Raw genomic sequence first — 23424 nt, 5'->3', positions numbered from 1 at the left:
ATTGAGGAGCGGAGATTTTGGGCAATCATATTGGTTAATATTTCTCAGCTTCTCCACTCCGCAGCCTAGCTCCGCTCCGGTGGATAGGCAGCCTTATGGTGAAAGAATATTTAAAATCGGTCCAGTAGTTTTTGAGTTTATCCATTACAACCAAAGTTTTCCTCTTTATAAAATTAGTATTACTTTACTACATACCTTACCTATTGTAGTTTTGTCACCCAAGCTGGGGACCCATATTATTTATGTTTATAAATTAATTATTAGTCTAGCCTTTTCCCAACTAATTTTGTGATCAGAGAAGTGTAAAGAATGATTTAATTAACACCTAATGAAATATTAGATAAAAAAAAAACAAACAATACATTAATAACCAGTTTATTCCAACAAAATCTAGCACATAATTTAATAAAGGTCTATTCTAATGCACCATCTCTTCAATCAATTGTTTCAAGTCCCTGAAACAATAACAATATTTAATGTTCTACTCTGTAAATCTGTAATAACTTAAAAATATTTATTTTCCTCCATTAATGAGGTACACTTATTGACAACGGCCGTTCCTAGTATGTTACCTATCTGTTGTTTTGCTTACTAGAGATAGGTGTTTAACATTACTTGAATGGGATTTATGTCAAAATTCTATCTCTAGTATAGTTATCGGCACGGATAATGAGCTCTCGGCGGAAGAGTGGGGATCTCTTTGCGCACTGTACACTTATGGCAATAAACCAATAAATCACTGCTGCGCACTGCTCAATATCCTTGCCGATGATTATAACAATATCAACAGATAGACAGGATATCTGCAAATTATATCTCATGTAATTATATATTTTTATTACACTACATTATGCCTACTACTAATTATTGACTCAATTCAGGCTAAGAGGGTATACAGGACATTGTACTAATTTACCCAGTCAATAATAAAGTCAGTTACAATATAGCCTTACCGCTACTTTGTAGGGATTGCCAGTTAGCCGCAGGTCTCTCTGGTACATTTGGCGGTCCCACCTGTCATTGAGGTTGCGTCTGAAGTGCTATGAAACAAATATGAATATATATTTTATTAGTTGATACAATCATTACCATCTGAAGATAATTGGGAAGGAAAGAATAACTTAGGTAAGTATTGTGTTGTAGACACACACATTGTAATTCTGTGTTGGAAAGCTACACTATCCTGACTTGAAATTTGATATTGACTATATTCTGTACAGGATCTTCTCTATAATATTGGTGAAGCTGAGGGGAAAAGCTAGTATTAGATGGACAAGATACACAATGGTAAATGGTTCGCAGATTTAGACACAGTGTCTACTAACTTCTACACCTAATTAGATAATTCAGAGGTTTTTTACAGGCAGGTTCTAGAAGACTGCTTTTATTATGTATAAATTGCAGAGGCTCACCAATCATTACCAACAGCATCTTATATGCGTGAATACAGCTACTACTAGAAATAAATTGGCAAATTCGGGAGAATAGTATTAGATATCATTCACCAGATTTGTACACTGTTGATGCTTTGTTTCTCTGGAAGCAATATCTACATGTAAATTGGCCCCTGTTGTTGTAGTTTATTTAAATTGACAAAGTAATTTGTCTTAGGAAACAATATATTATCTGTGTCCCAAAAATACACATGAGCTGATTTTGTAGATCTATGGAAAGGGTACTGTGCTGGTTGTTATCTAACATGTTAGTTTAAGTGTACTTACATTGCCTAGTATTAAATTGTGAATGTGATATAAGCCCCAGCCTGGCAGGCCTATGCCAGCCGTAATAATGAAGAAACTGGGCAGAATTTCGTACCACATTTTAACAAAATATCAGAATTTCCACAGTAACAAGTTCGGAATTCGAATGACAGTGAACTGTGTGTTACCAGATTTTCACACGAAAAGTTGCCACTGCCAGCAACGACAATGTGACCAAAATATTGTAAAGGAAAAGTTTGTAAATAATGAAGAAGCATTAGGTAAGCTTTTTTTGCAGCCATTTTTATATATTTTAAATCATGTTTGTGTTTTATGGGTCTAACAGTCTGCGGTTTCACCCGCAACTCAAAGGAACCACTTCCTAAATGCGAATAAAAATCAGCCCTACTCAAAGTCCCATAAAAATCAGTTCCGTAATTTTTGCAAAAAAGAGTAAAAAAAGCATATAGGTACAACATCCTCCTACCCAATATAATTCAAAATAGTTATCGTTTGTTAAACCACAAGACCAGCCACACTATGGGAGGATAGCTTGTTAGGTTTTATCCAATGGCATACAGAGGAACTTGACCATTTTATATTATTACCTTCTAGCGACCCCCTTATGAGAATGAAAGCTAATGAGGTCCAAAGCGAGTAGCCGAAAGTCGATCTCAGTGGCGTGCACTTGGAGAGGCCTCTGTCCAGCAGTGGACTGCGATAGGCTGATGATGATGATGATGATGATGATGAGGTCCAAAATAGCTTCATATTTAAAGTCTAAGCCAGTTGACTAGTACAGAGTATGAAATGATTCGGTTTGGCTATTTAATTTTATACAAGGTAACTCATTTTTACTCACGTTTCCTATAATTAAATAATGAGCCCACCACAACGTGAATCCTGGAATTGATACTCCTGTAACAACAACGGCCCAAGCAGGAAGAATATTAAACCACATTATCGTTTATGAATCACACTTTCCAATAATTGTGACAGTGAGTGAAGCATTTGTTATTTATCTTTTTCTATAAGTCAATACAGCAAGGAGAAATTAGTGCATGAGGTTGTAGTCTGAGAGTTTGAGGTAAACTTCTAGAAAATCTAGAAACTCAATTACTACTGTAAATTCATGATGACTATCTACCTAGAAGTACCATCGTCTGTAGCTTGGGTATTTTTAGAATCAATTTGCTAGTAATTATTTAGACTAGTGATAAAATAATAATATGAAAAGTATTATTCGTGCGCGTGCGATCTGCCTGTCCAAACAATTATTCCCGGGTTGTATCACACTTCTGTAGTGTAAATCCCAGTCCAGGAATAGAATTGTTGGATAAATGACTGTAGGTATTGTTGTTAGCTGTTCGGGAAAGTAACTTCAAAAATAAAGCAGCAAAGATTACAGAACAAAGTCAAACGAATGACGTTGCGCACCTAAAGGTACGGCTTGTAAATACATACAAACCAGTAGTGCAGCTGCGGCACGTCAGCACCAGCAGCTTGCTTTTAAAACGGATCTTAAAAGTCTACCCAACTAAACTAAAATAAATTACCGAATAATAGAATATTGGTAGAAAAACTACCTAACTAGTTTTATAGCTTTTGGTATTTTTTCTTGGGTTTGGCAACACTAGTTATCGGGTCATCAAAAATGGCAGACGCACCGATCGACTGTGATTTCCCCGTTTGGGGATTAATGCCGAAAAAAGAGACGGGCGTCGTCTCATTTATCAACAAGCATCCAGAATATGATGGAAGGGGCACCATTATTGCTATTTTGGATTCGGGTGTCGACCCAGCAGCGACTGGTCTTGAGGTAAAAAACTGTCATGTCACGATTTGTTTAGTTGCACTTTTATTGCAATTTTTGCCGATGTTATAAGTATTGCTGAGGTTGCAGGTGACCAGCACAGGAGAGAAGAAGGTTATCGAGAGGTACGACTGCAGTGGCTGCGGTGATGTGGACACCAGCACTATCATTAAGAAAGTCACCGATGGGTGCATTACCGGCCTCACGGGCCGTAAACTAAAGGTAATTTGTTACGAGAATAAGTTTGTTGACGTTCGTTCCACTTTTATTGTGTACATTACAAAAATCATATACTTGAACCTAATCATATAATTGCAAGAATTTCCAATATAGCTCAATAAATGGCCATCCAAAATTGGTTTATTGAAACTATTCTATACTATGCTACTGTATTGTCAAGATATATTTTTTTTTTTCATTAAATTATTCCATGTAAGTTTAGGCTGTCTGACTGATAAGAATTTCAGATCTCTTTGTTCTCTGTTGATGTGTGTTATCACTCACAGATAGTAACAAAACTAATGGTTTGTGAGAGTAATCTATAATCCTGAAATAAACAAAGCATTTCTTGTTCTATATTTAACATATCAGTCAGAAAATAATACTAAATTAAGTCCTATTAGTTGTTAAAGCATACTGATTAGCAAATGTATAAATAATCTAATTTTGTGTTGCTTACTACTCAATAAAAACAATTCAGTGTTTGGACCCTCTTGCACGCTTCTTATATTAGAAAACAAAAAATACAAAGTCAAACTAATTTCCATAGATTCCTGACTCTTGGAAGAACCCTTCGGGAGTATGGAGAGTGGGTGTCTTATATCCATACAGTTTATATCCTGTAAAGTTGAAGGAGCGCATGCAAGAGCACCGCAAGACACATGACTGGGATGTCAACTATAAACCTGCTTTCGCTGAGGCCAACAAGAATTTACAAGACTTTGAAACTGATGTTGGTCAGTATCATTGCACAAATCATGTTTAAAACCAAACCGCAAACTTATTTTCTATGTGTCTGTTGAGTTTGTTTAACTTAGTAAATGGCGGGATTAAATTATTAGAAATTTTGATATGGATAGTTTGGTCCAGGAGACTCATAGATCAATTTAGATCTGGGTATTTCCTTTGAAATGTGGGTAATATTATGAGAAAAATCTAAAAGAATTCATCTGAGTCATGAGAGATATAATTCTCAGACAAAGAATGTTGCCTTTTTTCAAGTGAGCTAAGCTTTTTGGATCTTTTCCCAATCGTTCTGGGATGATGACTATTAAATTCTTTTGTTGTTGGAAAAGACAATTTTCCTAAAATTAAATTGCAAACTTACTTTTGACTTGTTCATACTAGTTGATAAGGTATTTGTTACGAAATTTCTTTTTTTTTATCAAATACATGTTCTATGAGGAAGGTAAATATGAAATAAATTTACAAATAACTTTAATACCATTATTTAAATCAAAAATATTTTAATACATAATAAAATGATGTATTATTTTTAGTGGCAAAGAACCCGGTGTTGAGCCCTGAGGATAAAATACTGAAAGAGGAACTGGAAGCCAGGGTAGAAGTATTGCAAACTGCTGAGAAGAAGTACAATGACGTCGGCCCTACCTATGACTGCGTGCTCTTCCATGATGGAACTGTGTGGAGGTATGTAACAATACTAGCCTGTAATACCTTTACACTGGTAGATTGCAATCATATAACAGATACCATATTTAATTATGTTATTATTGAATATTTTTGTCTACCTAGGAACACTAATTAAACAATGCAAAAATTGGATTCAACTAATTTAATTTGCCTCCATATTCGTAAAAAAGTTCTTGACTGAAGAATCAAGAACATCATTTTATGAGGAAAACAGTTATGTGAAGGCAGTAACTATTTTTATCTTTTTATGTTGATGCAGCTAGATCAGGGAAAATCTAAAAAAAATATTCAGTAGATTTAGATACTATCCACTTATTTGCATGACATTTAACTTAGACAAATGTTAGACAACACCGGCCGGTTCTTCCCTTTCCAGCACTGTATATTAAACTTTAAAAGAAAAAAAAACAGGAATAAATAAATGTACCTAATTCTGTGGTGATCAGAGCGTGCATCGACACGACGGAATCAGGCGAGCTGTCGAGCGGCGTGGTGCTGGGCGAGTACAGCCGCACGCACGAGCACACGCACCTCACGCCCTTCGACGAGATGACTGTCAGCATCAACGTGCATGATGATGGCAATACCCTGGAGGTTGTCGGCATGTGCTGTGAGTTGATATACTATTAAATTTTCAGATATTTGCTATAGTTAATATTTAGTAAGATGCTGGTACCTTACATTAAAAGTAAGAGTTGGTACGATTATTGTTTTATTTTGTAGCTTGTTCATGAAAAGGGAAACTGTTGTTGTGCAAATTCAGTACAGAGTTCCTTATAAATTAATAAAGCTTTATGTTTTTAATATTTTCCCAAGAGAGTTTAGTGAAGCTGACAAGCGCGCGAGCGATGTTTTGCCTCTCATATGTCTTATAACGATTTGTAAAAGTTAAGGGTTAAAAATATTTGGCATTCCTTGGAGGTAGAGCCTACATTCAGACAGCAGTGGAAGAGTTAAAGTCTATTCAGTTTCATATCACTATTAGTTAAACAACATACATTGCCATTAATTCACATTTTTACAACCAGATACCTTCCTTTTCAGCAACACACGGCACACACGTAGCGGCAATCGCAGCTGGCTACTACCCCGAGGCTCCCGAACTAAACGGTGTGGCCCCCGGCGCTAAAATAGTCTCCCTAACCATTGGGGACAGTCGCCTAGGATCCATGGAGACTGGCACAGCCCTGGTCAGGGCTTGCATCAAGATCATGGAGCTCAGTAAAACTATGAAGATCGATGCCATCAATATGAGCTACGGAGAACACGCGCATTGGTCTAATGCTGGGTGAGTTTGCAAATGTTTTTAAGCCAATGTGGAAAATATTTCCTTATATTAGTGACTTCAATATTTTCCAGTAAGCGAACCTCGTCTCTAAGCATGCCTCAGACATATTATTTCAGTATTGCCACTTAAGGCTGATTTACATTGAGTCAGTAACTGACGTCAGTATAGGCGCCGAAAACTGACGCGTGCTATTTACACGAAGTCAGTGTAGTGTCAGTGTTTCGTCAGTAGTACTGTACTGACTTCAAATCAATTTACACGATGGCAGTGCCGGGTCAGCACTGACTTGTCAGTGGACTGACGTCAGTTACTGACTCAATGTAAATCAGCCATTACAGTCGCTTCCGTGCTTACCAGAGATTACAAGTAACGTCGCAATGCTATCTCTAGTAAGCAAATAACAAATAAAATATTGGGAGCAGCTGTTGATCTAGTGCATATTGTTCGCAGACGAGTGGGCGAGATAATCTGCGAGGTAGTGAACCGCTACAAGGTGTCGTGGGTGGTGTCGGGAGGCAACCACGGGCCCGCGCTCTGCACCGTCGGAGCCCCGCCGGACATCGTGCAGCCCATACTTATAGGTACGACACGTTATTATATATGGTGTAACAAAATATATTTTTGAAAAATTATGAAATTGTTCAGAGTGCTGACGGTCATGTCCTCCTAGCCTATTATCGGTCATGGCGGCTGTTCTCATAATATAAGGAAATCAGCCACACACATAGACACACAGGACATATTATAGTGTACAAGCATTTGCACAGACACAAGTGCAATCATTATTCCTTCATTCTCATAGCGATAGGATAGCTCATAGGATGGTAATCCGACATCACAGTAGAGAGATCAGGCGCAGGGCTGACATTTACGTGCTCATCAATGCACGAGTTGTTCGGAATAAAAAATAAATAATATTTGGAAGTTGTGCAGATTTTCTGACATAGTATACATTTCAGGTGTGGGAGCCTACGTGTCCCCGGAGATGATGTCGGCGGCGTACTCCATGCGCGCCAAGATGTGCGGCGGCGCCTTCAGCTGGAGCTCGCGCGGACCCACGGCTGACGGCGCCGCCGGACTGTCCGTGTGTGCTCCTGGTGGTGCTGTGGCGGCGGTCGCTAGGTAATACCTACTTTTATAACCCACAGTATAGGGAATGCCCCAAATATTGACATACTTTTTACGCGACACAAACTGCACTACCAGAAGTGGGCACGGGTCGCCTCTGGATACGGGCTAGCAATCCATTTTGAATAACATACACTCCCACAAATACTCACGCCCGGCTTCAGTCTATTTACTGTCCACAATAATACGTTTCCATAAAATTCTGAATAGGCGGAATACGTTTCTATAAGACAAAGCCAACATAACATACACATTTATGCTAAGAATTTAATTTCGCAACGACATCGAGTTTTACGCGAAATGTACTTCTGTAAACCCCAATTTTACAGGGGCAGAAAAACTAAGAAATCATGTGACCGCTGCTAAGTAATTTTTTATTTTATTTTTTGTATTTTTTTCCAGATTTACACTAAGACAATCACAACTTATGAACGGTACCTCAATGGCGGCTCCACACGTCGCCGGTGCAGTAGGTTCGTTATTTTCTCAAAACCCTACAAACATTTATTTACTTATGCTATACTTAATTTACTTTATTTGTTGCTTAGACAAACCCTTTTATATATAACTCAAAACTTATTTGTATGTAACTTACTTAAGTCTTTGGGTGTTTAACTGAGTGCAAAGAGTAGACAAATAAGTTTCAATAATAGTTTAAGCTGTTCCAATACTTATGCTTATAACGATTATTATTTCCCCTCAGCAATGTTAATGTCAGGACTGAAGGCACAAGACATACCATACTCGCCATACTCCATCAAGCGAGCTCTAGAGAACTCAGCTACTTACCTATCGCACGTGGAACCTTGGGCACAGGGTTGTGGACTGCTCAATGTTGAGAAGGTAAATATAACTTTCTTTTGGGAAATTTAGCTAGCGTAAAAAGGGGAGCTTATAAAATTGCAGATGTTATAAACCATATTCAAATTGATCGATACATTTCATCAGTTCATTGTTTCGCTTAGCAAACTGAATAGACACTAGGCGCTGTCAAACTGTTAATAACACAAGAGTCTAGTTCAAACTTTTTGAGTATAAATGATGGTAGATTTCCCAAAACATTTGATTTCCATTTTTCTTAAATTTTCTGTTGAGTTCGAGTTACTTCACGATTGTTCTAAATCTTAACCTTAAACCCATCTTTCCCAGGCCTTCGACATCCTCTGCAATTACCACGACCAGCCAGAACGTGACGTGACATTCTCCATACAATGCGGAGCCTCCAACGCCAAAGGCATCCTGCTGCGGCCGCAGCATGACGACGCTCCCAAAGACATCGGCGTTACTGTGGAGCCGCAGTTCTTGCACGACCATCACGATATGGAGAGTGAGTCTTATTGCTCTGTACATAAGGTTGGAATTTGAGTTTGAGGATGGGGATAAGATTGCATTTTGAGCCTTATGTAGATGGGGATAAGGTTGGAATTTGAGTCTTATGTTAATAAGGGTGAATTTAGTGTCGGGGTGTAGTGGTAGTTCAAGCTATATTCTATTTTTAAATTCAGTATTTTATATACCGTGTTGCCGTGTAGATAAAGTCCACTTTTCTATGTGTGTAGGTTAGGGTAGTTTGACGTATATTTTCGCTTTCCATATTCAATTAATATTAGTTGCTAATTTATAAAGCCAAGTGACACAAGTATTTTCAATTCGTAGGGACGAAAGTACCTTTGCTCAAGGATATAGTAAATGGATGTTTATGTGCTGGTATGTCTAAGAATTATTTTATGTAGACAATATTTGGATTTTTACAGTAGCATTTTTTGGGCGAGGCCTTTGTCCAGTGTACGTCTTTCCGCTGAAACAACGAACGAATAGCAGTTTTTGGCTTGACACGAATTTAAAGAATACATATATGTAGAGTAGGGGTAGGGTAAGAGCGATTTCTGATTAGCACATTTGTCAAAACTCTTACCTCATTTCGCGCCTATTGCGCTCTTATTCAGGGGTCATAGCTTCAATAAGTCACTTTTTTAACCCTCCAAAAAGTTACCTTATCGTCTCCAGTGTTGCAATCGCCCTTTACATACAATTAACATTTCAGACAAGACCCTGATCCCGAAGCAGATAGCGTTCGGTGTCCGCCTGGCGCTGTCGTGTGACGACGCGTGGCTGTCGGCCGCCAAGCATCTCGACATGATGAACGCCTCCAGACCTATCACTGTCAGAGTTGATACTACTGGCTTGCCGCCGGGACCGCATTTTACTAGGTTTGTACTTGAGTGTTTTAACTTGAGTGTGTAATGGTTTGTTTAGATGGCTTTGGGTGTTGATGCTTGTAAAAAAATTACGTTGGTTAAAATTGTTATCAGAGAAATATGAAAACTTGAACATCCTGATTCCTGTGTTATTGTGAGTGCTTTGTTTAGGTGCATTTTGATACATGACAGAATATTCTTTTGAAGCCATAAGTATGTTTGTAACGTTTTATTTTCGAAATCTATAAGTCTAACTATATATTTTAGTATGTACTTTATATGTTTATGTACTTATAAAATTAGGAAGGAATTCAGATTCCAATTAAGTATCTATCTCAAATATATTGTATACTATCTCAAATAGCTTTAGCTTTATTTTCAGTGAATGATTATTTTTTGACAAAGTTCATAAGAGTTTATTTGAAGTTAATATTTTTCATTTTGTTACGCGTTTCCCATTCACGATTGTATATAATCCCCAGTATAAAGGCGTACGACGTGTCGTGCATCGAGAAGGGCCCGGTGTTCCGCGTGCCGGTGACGGTGCTGCAGCCGCAGCCGCTGCGGGTGGCTGCACCAGCCCCGCCATGCTTGCACGAGAAGAACGTGCTCTTCAGGCCTGCTACTATCGTTAGGCATTTTGTTATACGTGAGTAGTTGTTTTGTTGATTTTTCACCCACTGTTGTGGTATTTGAAGGTATTCTGAAAGGTCTGAACCGTTCGTCGTTATAAAACGCGAACGTTCTGCAGAAAAGATAAAGGGTTTAATGGTAAGATATGACTGCCTAACTTTAAGCAAAAAAAAAAAACCTTTTGATGGGAACGACTAAAATAAAGTGAATGGAAATAGAAGTCGATACTTTTTCGATAATATCGACTTTACAATCCCGCAGTCACAAACCCACGTGGATACAAAATAATGTTATTCACACATTTGCTCTTAGTATTGCTGGCATTGCAATATGACAATAAGACGGCGTGCACAGCGAGCTGTCTGCTTGCTTACCTTGCTTGTTTACCTTTCCTTAATCTCTACTATATAATACATCCTCCACAGCCCCTCAGGAAGCCACATGGGCAGTGCTGAAGATCTCAACAGAGAGCAAGGAGAAGACTGGCCGGTTCCTCATACACACCATGCAGTTGTTGCCCAAGAGGAGCTGCAGGTGCCACGAGATGCAGAAGATGATCAACGTCACGGCGGAAACTCCCACTATACTACCCTTCCAGATTGTGGTAAGTTGGATGATTTTGAAATGGTTATAAAGAGCAAAATAGCAGAGTTTGTTTGCTTAGGTTATAAACGATATATTTTATAGTATCGTTGTCAATTCTTTTTGCTGAACTGAAGGTAGAAAAAGGAATAAACTTTTGTAGTCAGGCTGACAGTCAGCTGGTGGTTTAATTGGCTGCTTTTTCTGTATTATACATTTATTCGTTTTAGACAAATCCACTAACTGGATATTTTCCAATTAGAGTTGGTAATCTACCGGCGTTTATGCCTGTGGTAAATTTTCATTAGATATTCGTAAGATGATTCATAGGTGTAAAATATTGATAAAGTATTTGAGAAACTCGATTTAGCAACAAATGATTTATTTACATCCAAGTCAATACTTAGTATAAATGAAACATATTTTCTGGTTCCAGGGCGGAGTAACACTAGAAGTAGTAATAGCGAAGTACTGGGCGAACATAGGCGACGTGGTAGTGGACTACTCCGTAGAGTTCCACGGACTCAAGCCGGACTTCGGGTCGCGGCTGGTGATGGGCGCCGCGGACGGCGTGAGGGCGGTGCGGCTGCGGGCCTTGAGGCAGCAGGACGTGCTGCCCACTGCTACGCTGAAGTACCAGGAGCCTGTGCTCAGGTATGGAGTTCTATCAGTTGAGATGTGATTATTATGTGAAGAGTAAGGTGAGAAAAGCAGTTCTAAATGAAAGGAGGTTGTGTTGGACCAAAATCCGATTTCCCGTTGCAGTGTTTCAAAAATATTTCTGAAACTAGAACTTAAAGTAATAAAAGTATGCTTCCACTGTTTATATGTACTGGGACACAAATAACTAGTTTCAGTGATTTCACCCACTTGCCATAGCAATTTTACTACGGAACTTTACTACTCCACACACTCTGATAAATACACCTTCCTCAATACATGTAGTTTATCTTATTCTGAAAGAATTTTTTTAATTATCTTAATAATATTGTATTTAATGAGATTGTACATGTTCCAGGCCAACAGAATCGAAGCTGACGCCACTGACGGCGCGTGACGTCATCCCGCCCAGTCGACAGATCTACCAACTAATTAACACATACAACTTCCATATCGCTAAGGCTACAGAGGTAAACAATTTCTTTTTACTTTTATTGGGGACTAGTTCTCCTAAAGTCAGTTAGGGAATTCTTGAAATACTTGACGTGTGCAAGTTATGTAATGTCCAAATTGCAAAATAAATGATTTCATTTCTTAAGTTCGAATGCAAACTATTATAATGATAAACGTCTCAATACCAAAATTCAGACTCAGCCATTTTAACAAGAAAGTGTTGATTGCAAACCATGTTAAGCTGGAGCAAATGCGACCTTTGCGATATTTTTATTAATTTCATTTTGAAAACAGATCTAAGAGGATTATTCTGTTACAAAATACTTATAGAATGTAATGAAATTCCCAGGTATCGCCAATAATCTCGTTGCTAAGCGACATGCTGTACGAGTCGGAGTTCGAGTCGCAGATGTGGATGCTGTACAACAGCAACAAGCAGCTCATGATGACCGGAGATGCTTACCCTAGCAAAGTAAGAACTCGATAATTGCATACTGTTACAGCCTTTTTATCGTCCCACTGCTGGGCACAGGCCTCCTCTCACATGGAGAAGGATTGAGCATTAATCATTACTAAGCGATAATTGCATAAATAACATTAAAAAAAATCTTGATGAAATTTAAAAGCTACAAACCAAGAAAAAAACCTGTAATGAAAGATTTATTTCTATGCGAAGAATATCTATCATCCTTTGTTGCGTTGTGCATTTAAATTCATGTTATTTTACCTTGTCTTTTGGGAATACATCTTAGTATCAGCGAGAACCTATTTATTATACACTTTCCATCCATCCTCCGAGCCTTTTTCCCAATCTATGTTGGGGTCGGCTTCCAGTCTAACCGGATTCAGCTGAGTACCAGTGCTTTACAAGAAGCGACTGCCTATCTGACCTCCTCAACCCAGTTACCCGGGCAACCCGATACCCCTTGATTAGACTGGTGTCAGACTTACTGGCTTCTGACTACCCGTAACGACTGCCAAGGATGTTCAATGACAGCCGGGACCTACAGTTTAACGTGCCATCCGAAACACAGTCATTGGCGTCTAAGATTTACTTAGAAAGTACATACAAACTTACAAAAGTTGCATTGGTACTTGCCTGACCTGGAATCGAACCCGCGCCCTCATACTCGAGAGGTTGGTTCTTTGCCCACTAGGCCACCACGACTTTATTATACACTTTATGGGCCAAATTTTTATACAAAATAACTAGGGCTTATTTGTAGTAATGAGCTGCAAAAGTGGACTATACTGTTTTGCTTGCGCATAATTTTCTTTCTTATATTTCCTAATGCAATTCAATATGTTCTTTTCTATTTCCAGTACACAATAAAACTAGAGAAAGGCGACTACACCCTGAGACTGAACATTCGTCACGAGAACAAGTCTCTGCTGGAGAAGCTGCAGGACTTGCCCGCCATCATACAGCAGCGGCTGCAGCAACCCATCACGCTGGACGTCTACTGTTCACCCTCACTGGTCAGTTATATCACTATATTTATATTATGAGACTGAACATTCGTCACGAGAACAAGTCTCTGCTGGAGAAGCTGCAGGACTTGCCCGCCATCATACAGCAGCGCCTGCAGCAACCCATCACGCTGGACGTCTACTGTTCACCCTCACTGGTCAGTTATATCACTGTATTTACATTATGAGACTAGCTGTTTCACTCGTGTCATAAAACCCTTTTTTTAACCGACTTCCCAAAAAGGAGGAGGTTCTCAATTCGGCCGGTATGTTTTTTTTTTTTTCTATGTATGTACATCGATTACGCCGAGGTTTATAGACCGATTTACGTGATTCTTTTTATGTTCGACTCGGAATAGCTGCCAGTTGGTCCCATAGTCGTCAGGTCAGGATCTGATGATGGAAACCCTGAGAAATCGAGGGCAACCTTCGAAAGTTGTAGGCATACAAAGGGTAAAAACTTGGCACTCAGGTGTATGCCTCAGAGCATTATTCAACAGTGAAGGTTTGAAGCTGACGTGATGATGAAGACCAGAGAAGGTCGAGGGAACTCAACAACTGAATATGTAAAATACCTCGTATTTGGGCTTAAATTATTTTCTATTGATGAGAACTTTCCATTTATACGGATAGTGACAGCTATTTGTATCACTGAAAAGCTGTAAATAAAAAACTTTTTTTCAAAAAAATTTAACCGACTTCTAGGCTGATGCACCTAAAATTATTTTTTTTGGCTTTTTAGTGTTTTGTTTTCGAAACTCGGGGGTGTTATGAATGACTTTTGTTAGTTGAAAACCTTTGATAGCGCCGCTGCACGCGCCGCATGACGCAGCGCCAGGGACTGTCGCCAGTTCATTAGCCTACGAGCCCACCTATATGGATGTTAATTGTAATTGTTGTATTTTATTATTCTTTCAGGCGATCACAGGCGGAAAGAAGTTCACATCAGGCCCTCTGCCAAGTGGGCACATATTACCTGTATACTTCACACCAGTGCCTGCAGATAAGTGAGTAAATATTTTATTTGCTACACTCATCATGAAAAGTGCGTATCGATCGATCATAGGTTCAAGTAAAGCTTGGCACGCTTAGTTCGTGGATAAGCAACCATCTTGTAATGAAGAATTCTGTGTTTCGGAAGGCACGATAATGAGTTCTGGCTGACATTTGAATGTTCTTATTCTGAGAAGTAGTTACGAGTAGACAGAAGCCAAAAGAGAGGGATATTGTGTGGCTGGGAAACCGGGCAGAGAAGGTCATTCGGCAGTAGTTCTATGTGGCACATTAGAACTCAAGATAAATCTTAGCAAAAACGCAGGAAGTGGGTGGTGGTCGCATTAGAGGTATTTGAGTCTTTTTTGAATTTGACTTTTCAAAAGCAGCCAAGTTTAAATAATTGATTGTTAATGTAAATGTTCATAATGTTCAACTGCATCTCTCTTTCCAAGGATAAGTCGCTCCAACCTGAGCATAGGGCAGACCCTGTCCGGCTCGGTGACGTTCGCGAAGGACGAGCTGGGCCGCAAGGTGGACACGTACGGCGTCAGCTACGTGCCGTGCGAGCCCGCCAAGCGCAGCCAGCCGCCGCGGGACAAGGACAAGGCCAAGCCGCATGACGACTACATGGACGCCGTCAAGGACTTCACTACTAACTGGCTGGCTAAGCTAGGTATGTATTATGACGTTTAAACAACTATCCGCGTCTTGAGGGAATCATTTCCCGTACCTTAGTGGGAATAAAAAAACACCAAACTAGTTCCGCCAAATTAGTTGAGCTGTTCTTGAATTACTAATGGATGGAGTAGCATACGATTTTTTTTATATGCTGTATTACAACTAGCTGTTTCCCGCGGTTTCTCGCGCATTAAATCCTTCCTATACTTGAAAAAAATATAACCTACCTATATTACTAGAGTATACCTATTGTCTAGGATTCCAAAAATAATGAAAAATTACAAATCGGATCAGTAATTTTGGAGCCTTAAGTTGGGGTAAACAATAAGCATAAGCAAAAAAAATTTTTCTCTTTATTACATTGGTTTAGTTAGATTATAAGTTCTGATTGGATGTTTCTTGTCAGTGTGTTTGTGTCAAGAGGATCTCAATATAAGCATTTATTTATTCTTCCAGAGGGCGACAAGCTGGAGCAGGTGTACGAGGAGCTGGTGGAGAAGTTCCCCGGCTACCTCGGCGCCCACGTCGCCTACCTGCACGCGCTCGACTCGCCCACTGATGCTAAGAAGTTAGTATTACATATCTAACATACGACATACCATATAAACTATCATTTCAATATTACTCCATTTGATTAGGCCCTGGTACAAAAAAAAAAAAACACTGGTACTCAGCCGCATCCAATTACACGGGAAGACGACCCTAACAAAGTTGGATAAGGCTCGGGAGAGAATGACTTGAGTAGGCACTGAACTCGAGATAAACAATCTTGATCGGACTTTTTGTGTAAAAACTCAGTTGAAAAACAAAAAACGACTAAAAATCTAAATAAATACAATAATTACAGTATCTCAATCACTGGAATCATTATTTGAAGCAATAGTTTATTTGTTTAATATGTATTTGTGTAAAAAATTCTATCAAGATTCTTTACCTGAGTTCAATATCTACTCATTTTATGACAAGGATCATATACATTGAACCAAAATAGTTTATCTTTCTTTGTATTAAGTAACAAGTAAATGGAACTCTATTTAGAAATAAATAGTTGTGTGGTATTTGACAATTAATATGTTCCGTTTTATGTTTTTCAGACTACCTCATGCGAACGAAGATCCCGACGTGACGACGGCGTGGTGTGAACAACTTATTACTATATCTGAAAAGGTAAAACTTATATTAAAAATTATTAAAATAATTTAGTTTTCATACAAATCTGGGAACTTAAGTTTTTTGAATGTTTATTAATATTTTGTTATTTTGCAGGTTATCAAAGCCATAGATCAAGATAAGTTGCTTGCGTACTTAGGAATGAAAAATGATACGAGGACTGACGCTACTAAGATTAAACAGTAAGTAATTATTAGCTTATTATGATTGTAAAATATATTGTATCAGGAACATAAAGTTGTTTGAATTTATTTCAGTCTGAATGTTCATTTTTTAGTTCGTAATATGTCTTTGAATGTAGGCATTTGATTGGTCATCGTAGTAGGTAGTTCCTCGCTCGTTCGCTTGCTGCAGCGACAACGAGTAGCGTCCACGTTGTACGCGACGCGCGAGGCAGTGCGTCCTCACACGCTCTTCCGCACGCTGTTATTCACTTTCACGTATAGTTACCGGCACGAATCTTGAGCTCTGACCTACATCTGCTCAGAAGTGATTATTAAGTAAAGAACTAATCCCGAGTGACGGCTATGACGCGATGCACTGCGAACCAATCACCGCTTTAGCCCGCTCCCGCGCCTCATTTCATACTACAAAAGGGACCCAATAAATTACTTCTAAGATGAATGTCAGAGCTCAAGATTCGTGCCGATAACTATAAGTAACTTCGATTACTCAAATGTTAAGTCAAAAGCTATATTGACATACTCGTATTCCCCCAGGGAGCAGGAGAAGCAGCGCGGCTGGGTGGTGGAGGCGCTGTGCCGGCGCGGCGCGGCGCTGTGCCGCCTGCGAGCACTGGCACACGCCGGCGCCGCGCGGGACAAGATCAGCGACGCGCTGCACAACAACCTCACCGACCTGCTCAAGTTCACCGACCTCACCGACTCCAAGGTATACATTACCATTATACTATATATGTATATATTATAGTAATGAGTAAAAATCCCCTCACTAGACTCAAAACTCAGATCTCCTCGCCAATTACTACAAACACCCACCCTCTGAAGACTACCAACCCTACTCCACTCTGAATAACCAATGTGTAATGTTCGCCCTACCTGTGTCTCTGTAATTATCATCCGATGATTAGGATATCGGCTCGCTTGCCCACATAACGTCTTACTCCCGTGCCACACACTCTCCCGGTTTCCCGCCAACTGGCCATAGAGTACAGTGTGCACTCTCCGCGTCTATGCGATAACGAGACGACAGATATCGGTGATAATTACAGTACACTACACAATAAAAGCGAACTAAAACCGGGAGAAAACTATACTAATTCCGACCAGTCGGAGGTCGGAGATTGTATACTCTCCCTGAAACACTTGGTATACCCGCGGGGTCGCTACTCCCCGTCATCTGCCTCAGATACCGTTATTTTTATTATTTTAGTTTTCAAGTATTTCATTCTTAAACTCATATTAAACATGGTGTTTAGTTTTTCTTCCGGGCCAATGCCAGAGTGAGATACCATATTTTAGATTAAGGGCGATTCTCTGTAAACTCGTAATCGGCTGTCCGGACCGATTTTTTCAATAAATAGTTTAATTCTTATTTAAGAAATCACATTTTATGAAACTTTAACCCTGAAGCTTCACGGGCCCTTTGTTTTTATAACCATAATTACTTTAATTTTTTTTCTATACGTTTTAGAAGCTCGAAAAATACAGTCCCCTGGCTGTCCCTTTCACTGCATTCACACCTAGAAATGCGATTTCCGAAAAACATGATGAAACTACATTCACTTGGCAGTTAATATCACAAACAAAAATAATGAAATTATATTATTTTCGTAAAACAAGCACTCATTACAACTTTATTCATTTTAATAAACTCCTGTAAACTTTGTCCTGAGAATTTTAATACAGTCCCCTGCCAAAAATTTAAATCAATATTAAAAAAAAAACTATAATATTTTACAATCATTTTATTAGTGCAACGAAATGCAATTGTTGTGAATTTGGCAAACTTATCAAATGCGGTAACGATACGCCATTCTGTTTAGTGTTAGAGCGTCATTTGTGAGGTGAACAAGCGTTTGGGCCGCTACCACACACAGGCCTCTGGTAAATAATTGTATGTAATTTAATTACTTAAATTATCTCTATTTATAGTTAATTGTTACATTATTTGTGCCTTAATTGATCGGTAGGTTCTTAAAAAACTATAAGACATCGGTTTCATAAATATTGTGAAATCTAATTGAAATACACAGTCCTCTGGCAACAGTCCTTTGCCAAAAAACGCAACAGTGGACTGTTTAACAAAACAGGGGACTGTGTATTCTGCGTATTGGTTTAATAGTTTTCATGAATTGTTTGTGTAAATGTATTCGCTAGTCTCTTTTATTAATTTAAGAATCAAACTATCATTGCATCGCATTATTTTTTCCTTTATGAACTTGAATTATATTACACAGGCTGATCGAACGCACGTGATATGGCTCCTAAAAAGAAGAAGCTATCCCGAGAGGAATTACTACAAAAAAAGAGAGAAGCAGAGCGGCAGGAGCGACTGCCCTATCTGACCTCCACAACTCAGTTACCCGTGCAACCGACTTTTTTTAACGACGCTAAAAATCATCAAATGACCACTCCCGCTGCGGGTCAGAAGCGGTGAGGGAGTGTCAGACTTTTACCGACTAAAAATCCGTCGTGTTCCGTCGTAGGCCTTTAATGTACCAGGGCCGTGGTAACTCTTTACTCTACAGTCCCGCAGCAACAGCGGCCCTATGCCCTGCTGAGCCTCGCTAGGGTTGCTGACATCAACTTGAGGAGCGCGTGGAACTACGCACGCCAGCAACACGGGTCTGTTGTCTAAAAAGACGCAGGAACGATGAACCATCTGAACTCATCGCCCACAAACCCACGCCTTCGGTGGCCGGGAGTCGTCTCGCGCAACCCGGCGCCCGTGGTGACTACCTGGTCCAGCCGGGATGAGAGATGCGAACTCTCTGTCGTTCCGCCGCCTACTTCTCGAGCATGACTGCTTCGCAGAAGGAGGCGACGGCATCCCATTCCTCTCGCCCCGGACCATGGCATGAACCAGGGCCGGACGCCCTCGACGAGGATCCGGCGGTGTCCTTCCCATGCAGGGCACTCCTGGACTGTGAGGTCCACCGTGTCCTCGAAACTGTCCGCACAGTGGTGACACCCGGGCGCCACCTCACGACCGATTCGATACTTCCCAAAACAACCGTGTCCGGTGAGGACCTGCGTCATGCGGTAAATGAGGGCGCCGTGACTCCTACCGAGCCACTCCTCAAAGAGGTCCCCACTATGGTGGCGTGCCCTAACCCTGTACCCCTTAGTTCGACTGGTGTTAGACTTAGTGGCGTCTGACTACCCGTAACGACTGCCAAGGATGTTCAATAACAGCCGAGACCTACAGGCTAACGTGCCATCCGAAACACAGTCTCTGGTGAAAGTACATACAGCATTGGTACTTGCCTGACCTGGAATCGAAGCCGCGCCCTCATAATTGACAAGTTGGTTCTTTACCCACGAGGTCCACCACGACTTTTTCGCCGGCGACGTCATTGGTAAGCAGTTGAAAGAAATGGGTTATCAAACCAAACGCTCAAAATGGCGAAACACGTCTTTGTATAGTTCACAGCCACATAGAGATGAAGCTCAGCGCTCTTCATACTGCTAACATATTAACTTACAACAATCACCAGGAGTTGCTGGAAGATCTATGTTGCGAGGTATCTAGATCTATGTCGTGTCATGCTTGCGGTAATAAAACCCCAAAATATATGGCTTTTGATCATAGAAAAGTCATAAAATGTGGGTTTCTGTTCACATTCAAAACAGTCCCCTGATGCCTCAAACAGTCCCCTGTCATGATTTTTTGGAAAATCGCTAATAACTCGGAAAATAGATACAAATTCAGTGGGCCTCCTTGTCTAACTAAATGAATAGTTAATTTTCTTTGGCATAGGACTAGGTTTTTTGTCAAATTTAAAAAAAAATTGCCAGGACAGAAATTGTATGGAGCTGAACGAGCTTACAGAGAATCGCCCTTAACCAATACTTTGGAAAAATGTCTTTACCGAAAAAATACCTAAATAAAGCTTGTACATAATATTTTTTCTGCAGGCTTTACACTACGGTGTCTGGCATTGCTTCACCTTCAAGCAATGGGGCCGCGCCATCAAGTTACTGCAGAAGATACAAGAAGAAAGACCTTCCAAGGAGGTAGAGGAACGACTCATAGAGGCGTATGGACAACTAGGCTGGAACTTCTTCGCTAAGTACTCGCAACTATCGTTACCGACCAAGTACCCCTCTAGTTATAGACCGTTCTAGATCATTCTAGATTGTTCTACACTTCAAGTTGAAGGAAATACGTTTCAATGTGTACTGATTCGTAGTTGTGCTGCGTTAAAGATTTTATGAAATTGTATTCCTTGATGGAACTATAACGCAAATAATTATGTGTAGGCAATAATGACAAGAGCTAATTAATTCGCGGCTTATGTTTTGAGCTCTTTGTGTAGTGTTTTATTTAAGAAATGAAAGTCGAGATAAATTGTACTTCGACTTGATACCGAACAGTACGCATTGAAAATAAAATATTTATAAACAAAAGAGTTTTGCTTGAAGTTTACAAGTGCAGGCTTCGCGAACGGAATACACTCAAACGTAACTGTTGTTTTATAATGCAGATTATTTTAATAGGAAATAATAATAATACAGATTTTTAATAATAGCCCGTTTTGATCGAAAATCTAATTTTAGCAAATATTTTTATAGGTTTTAGACAAATTGTCGACGATGTTACATCGTTTTAAATACCATACAAGTCCAAATGAATAAATTCTAGATAGCTAATTTTTCCTACGTGGAAATGTTGTTGGGTACCTCACTTTTACCTCTTCTCCCTTCATGAAATCTATGTATCACTTCAATCAATAAACTGCAATTAGAATAAGTATAGGTAAGTATTACATGTGACGAGATTAATTTGACGTTACGACAACAAAATGACGAAATAACTTTAAAATGACTTATAGTTATTTTAATTGCAATAAACTACTACAAGTATTAAATCCTATGCAATTATGTTGAGAATTCAATGAACTAAACTATAAATCAATTAATTAAAATTCTTCCATTTCAATTCTATTATTTTCGATAATTTCTGAGGTGCGAACTGCCGGATTGTTTAGAATGAATTAAATATAAATAATGTTAGGAGATTATTGTTTTAGTGAACTAAGCTTGGACCGTGGGCACGGTGCCCAGTGCTGGGTGAGCTTGCATGCTATAGGTGGACAAAGTTTGTACAACACTAAAGAATCCTCTATTGATTGTACTTAGATGATCTTCATAAGTATTAACTGCCGAACTGAATTTGTGCTATATTTAAGTTAAACTAAGATATTCTATAGATAATAAGTAGTCACTTATTTCACAGATAATCTCAATTTATTTAATGTTGCATGCATTTAAATGTCGTGTATTCCGTCAACATTTATTATTATATAATAGTTTGTATAAACAATTCAATTTTCTGTGCTATAGTGGTTTTTATATCTTTTTGTACGAACTTAGAATAACTGAAATTAATAGACGATTCTTTAGGCTAAAAATGAATGCTTTCAATAGTCGGTCGTTGTGTAAAATAAGCCATTTTTATAGTTTTAATACAAATTGTAATGACAGGGTGCTCTTATGTTGTGTGCTCAAATAGTTCAATGCTTTTACATGGACACGTCATTAAAACAAATGTCAAAAATATTTATGTTTAATTTTTAATATATACGAGACATTTATGTGTATGTATTTTATTTATCACATGGTAGGATATTATCCCCATGAAAAGGAATCCTTCACAAAGTCGAAACTTCGAGAATAGTGAAGATAAAAGATTATCGATTAAATTCCCTTGTGTAGTACAGAACATAGTAGTGATGTGGCTACTATTCTCAAATTAATTTAGGACCTTGTTCATCAAATTAATTTTGCGTGAGCTCTATAAATACAATAGGTAGTGCATCCATTATTTTGGCGCTCGGAATATTTTCGGCTCACCGAACAAAGTCCGTGATATAGTGGTAGGGTGGCAATGATTAATGGTTCTTCAGTCAACTGCAGTTTTCCTGTCACCTTCCATTAGTCATTCTCGGTTCACGGGGTGCCAAAGAAAGGTCATATTTGCTCTCCTCTTTATGGTGTTCATATCATTTTGGTGAAAATGAGCTTTTTACTTATAAAAGCACGAAGTCCCTTCACATAGCTACGTATAAATAAATAAAAAATTGCGTGGTAAACTGTCGCAAGTTCGTGATTACAAATCTATACTAATATTATAAAGCTGAAGAGTTTGTTTCAATTCTCTAATCTCAGGAACTACTGGTCCGAATTGAACAATTCTCGGTGTCAGATAGCCCATTTATCGAGGAATTTATCGCTACTTTTTATCCGGGTTCGTGCAGAGTTTCCCGCCGGAGTGAAACCGCTGGCAGAAGCTAGTTAAGAATAAATTATCAAATACCTAAAATCAATCGTAAAAGAAAACTGACTAATAAAGTCTGTTCAACGTCGGTTCTCTTTGCCCATTTAACAAAATCGAACTTACACGAATAATATTTGCATCAAAAGCGGACCACATCCTACGAACCCGTACAAAATCCATTCACTAAAAGATTTCCAAGCGAATATCCAAGCATAATCATAATAATTTCTCATATGCACATTCTAGCACGAAATTCTTACGAAAAATGGTTCGTAGGTGGGAATAAAATGTTCGTGCATGCATCGCTCGGACCGTGTTACTGGGGGAACGTGCCTTCGACCCGACATCCAACGCGAAATATCATGTATCTTATACATTGTATATGAGATGTGATCTTTATGCTGATGCTGTGACCGAGGTAAACTGTCAGCGCCGAAATATCGTGGGACGATTGTGGGTTTGTATGGTCATGGTGGGAAGATAAAATGTTTTTGCACTTTGTAAGGTTTGTCAAAAAGAAAAATAAAGTAAGCGTAAGTA

The 23424-nt window shown here is 39.1% G+C and overlaps 3 protein-coding genes across 3 annotated transcripts in view; 2 read left to right on the top strand and 1 right to left on the bottom strand.

Moving 5' to 3' along the window:
• The window catches only part of LOC126053635 (gastric triacylglycerol lipase), a 67209-nt gene that overhangs the window by 19577 nt on the left and 24208 nt on the right, over positions 1 to 23424 (top strand). The window lies entirely within an intron of this gene.
• LOC126053497 (uncharacterized) lies at positions 360 to 1865 on the bottom strand. Its single transcript, XM_064043734.1, has 3 exons — positions 1722 to 1865; positions 954 to 1040; positions 360 to 455 (listed from the first exon to the last, which is right to left on the bottom strand). The coding sequence occupies exons 1-3, from the start codon at positions 1818 to 1820 to the stop codon at positions 435 to 437; spliced, it is 207 nt and encodes a 68-aa protein (XP_063899804.1). The 5' UTR covers positions 1821 to 1865; the 3' UTR covers positions 360 to 434.
• On the top strand, positions 1774 to 22201 carry LOC110380302 (tripeptidyl-peptidase 2). The gene is made up of 26 exons (XM_064043733.1): positions 1774 to 1981; positions 3338 to 3519; positions 3604 to 3735; positions 4283 to 4469; positions 5013 to 5163; positions 5613 to 5776; positions 6211 to 6454; positions 6905 to 7035; positions 7414 to 7576; positions 7985 to 8055; positions 8286 to 8425; positions 8732 to 8909; positions 9627 to 9792; positions 10263 to 10429; positions 10839 to 11017; positions 11432 to 11649; positions 12014 to 12125; positions 12458 to 12580; positions 13432 to 13587; positions 14497 to 14585; positions 15027 to 15247; positions 15709 to 15820; positions 16347 to 16419; positions 16519 to 16604; positions 17142 to 17313; positions 20523 to 22201. Exons 1-26 carry the CDS (start codon positions 1774 to 1776, stop codon positions 20730 to 20732), a joined length of 4035 nt encoding a protein of 1344 aa, XP_063899803.1. The 3' UTR covers positions 20733 to 22201.

The sequence above is a fragment of the Helicoverpa armigera genome, chromosome 3 (assembly GCF_030705265.1).
Source record: "Helicoverpa armigera isolate CAAS_96S chromosome 3, ASM3070526v1, whole genome shotgun sequence".
NCBI classification, from domain to species: Eukaryota; Metazoa; Arthropoda; class Insecta; order Lepidoptera; family Noctuidae; genus Helicoverpa; species Helicoverpa armigera.
Note: the sequence above shows the minus strand (reverse complement) of the source record. Positions and strands in the feature narration are given on the sequence as shown.

Coding starts and splice junctions, on each gene's coding strand:
- LOC110380302 (XM_064043733.1), top strand. CDS start 1,774: ATGCCAGCCGTAATAATGAAGAAACTGGGCAGAATTTCGTACCACATT. Junction 1,982..3,337: donor AAATAATGAAGAAGCATTAG/GTAAGCTTTTTT, acceptor TGGCAACACTAG/TTATCGGGTCATCAAAAATG. Junction 16,420..16,518: donor TTATTACTATATCTGAAAAG/GTAAAACTTATA, acceptor GTTATTTTGCAG/GTTATCAAAGCCATAGATCA.
- LOC126053497 (XM_064043734.1), bottom strand. CDS start 1,820: ATGTGGTACGAAATTCTGCCCAGTTTCTTCATTATTACGGCTGGCATA. Junction 1,041..1,721: donor ACAATTTAATACTAGGCAAT/GTAAGTACACTT, acceptor TTTGTTTCATAG/CACTTCAGACGCAACCTCAA. Junction 456..953: donor GCAATCCCTACAAAGTAGCG/GTAAGGCTATAT, acceptor TTATTGTTTCAG/GGACTTGAAACAATTGATTG.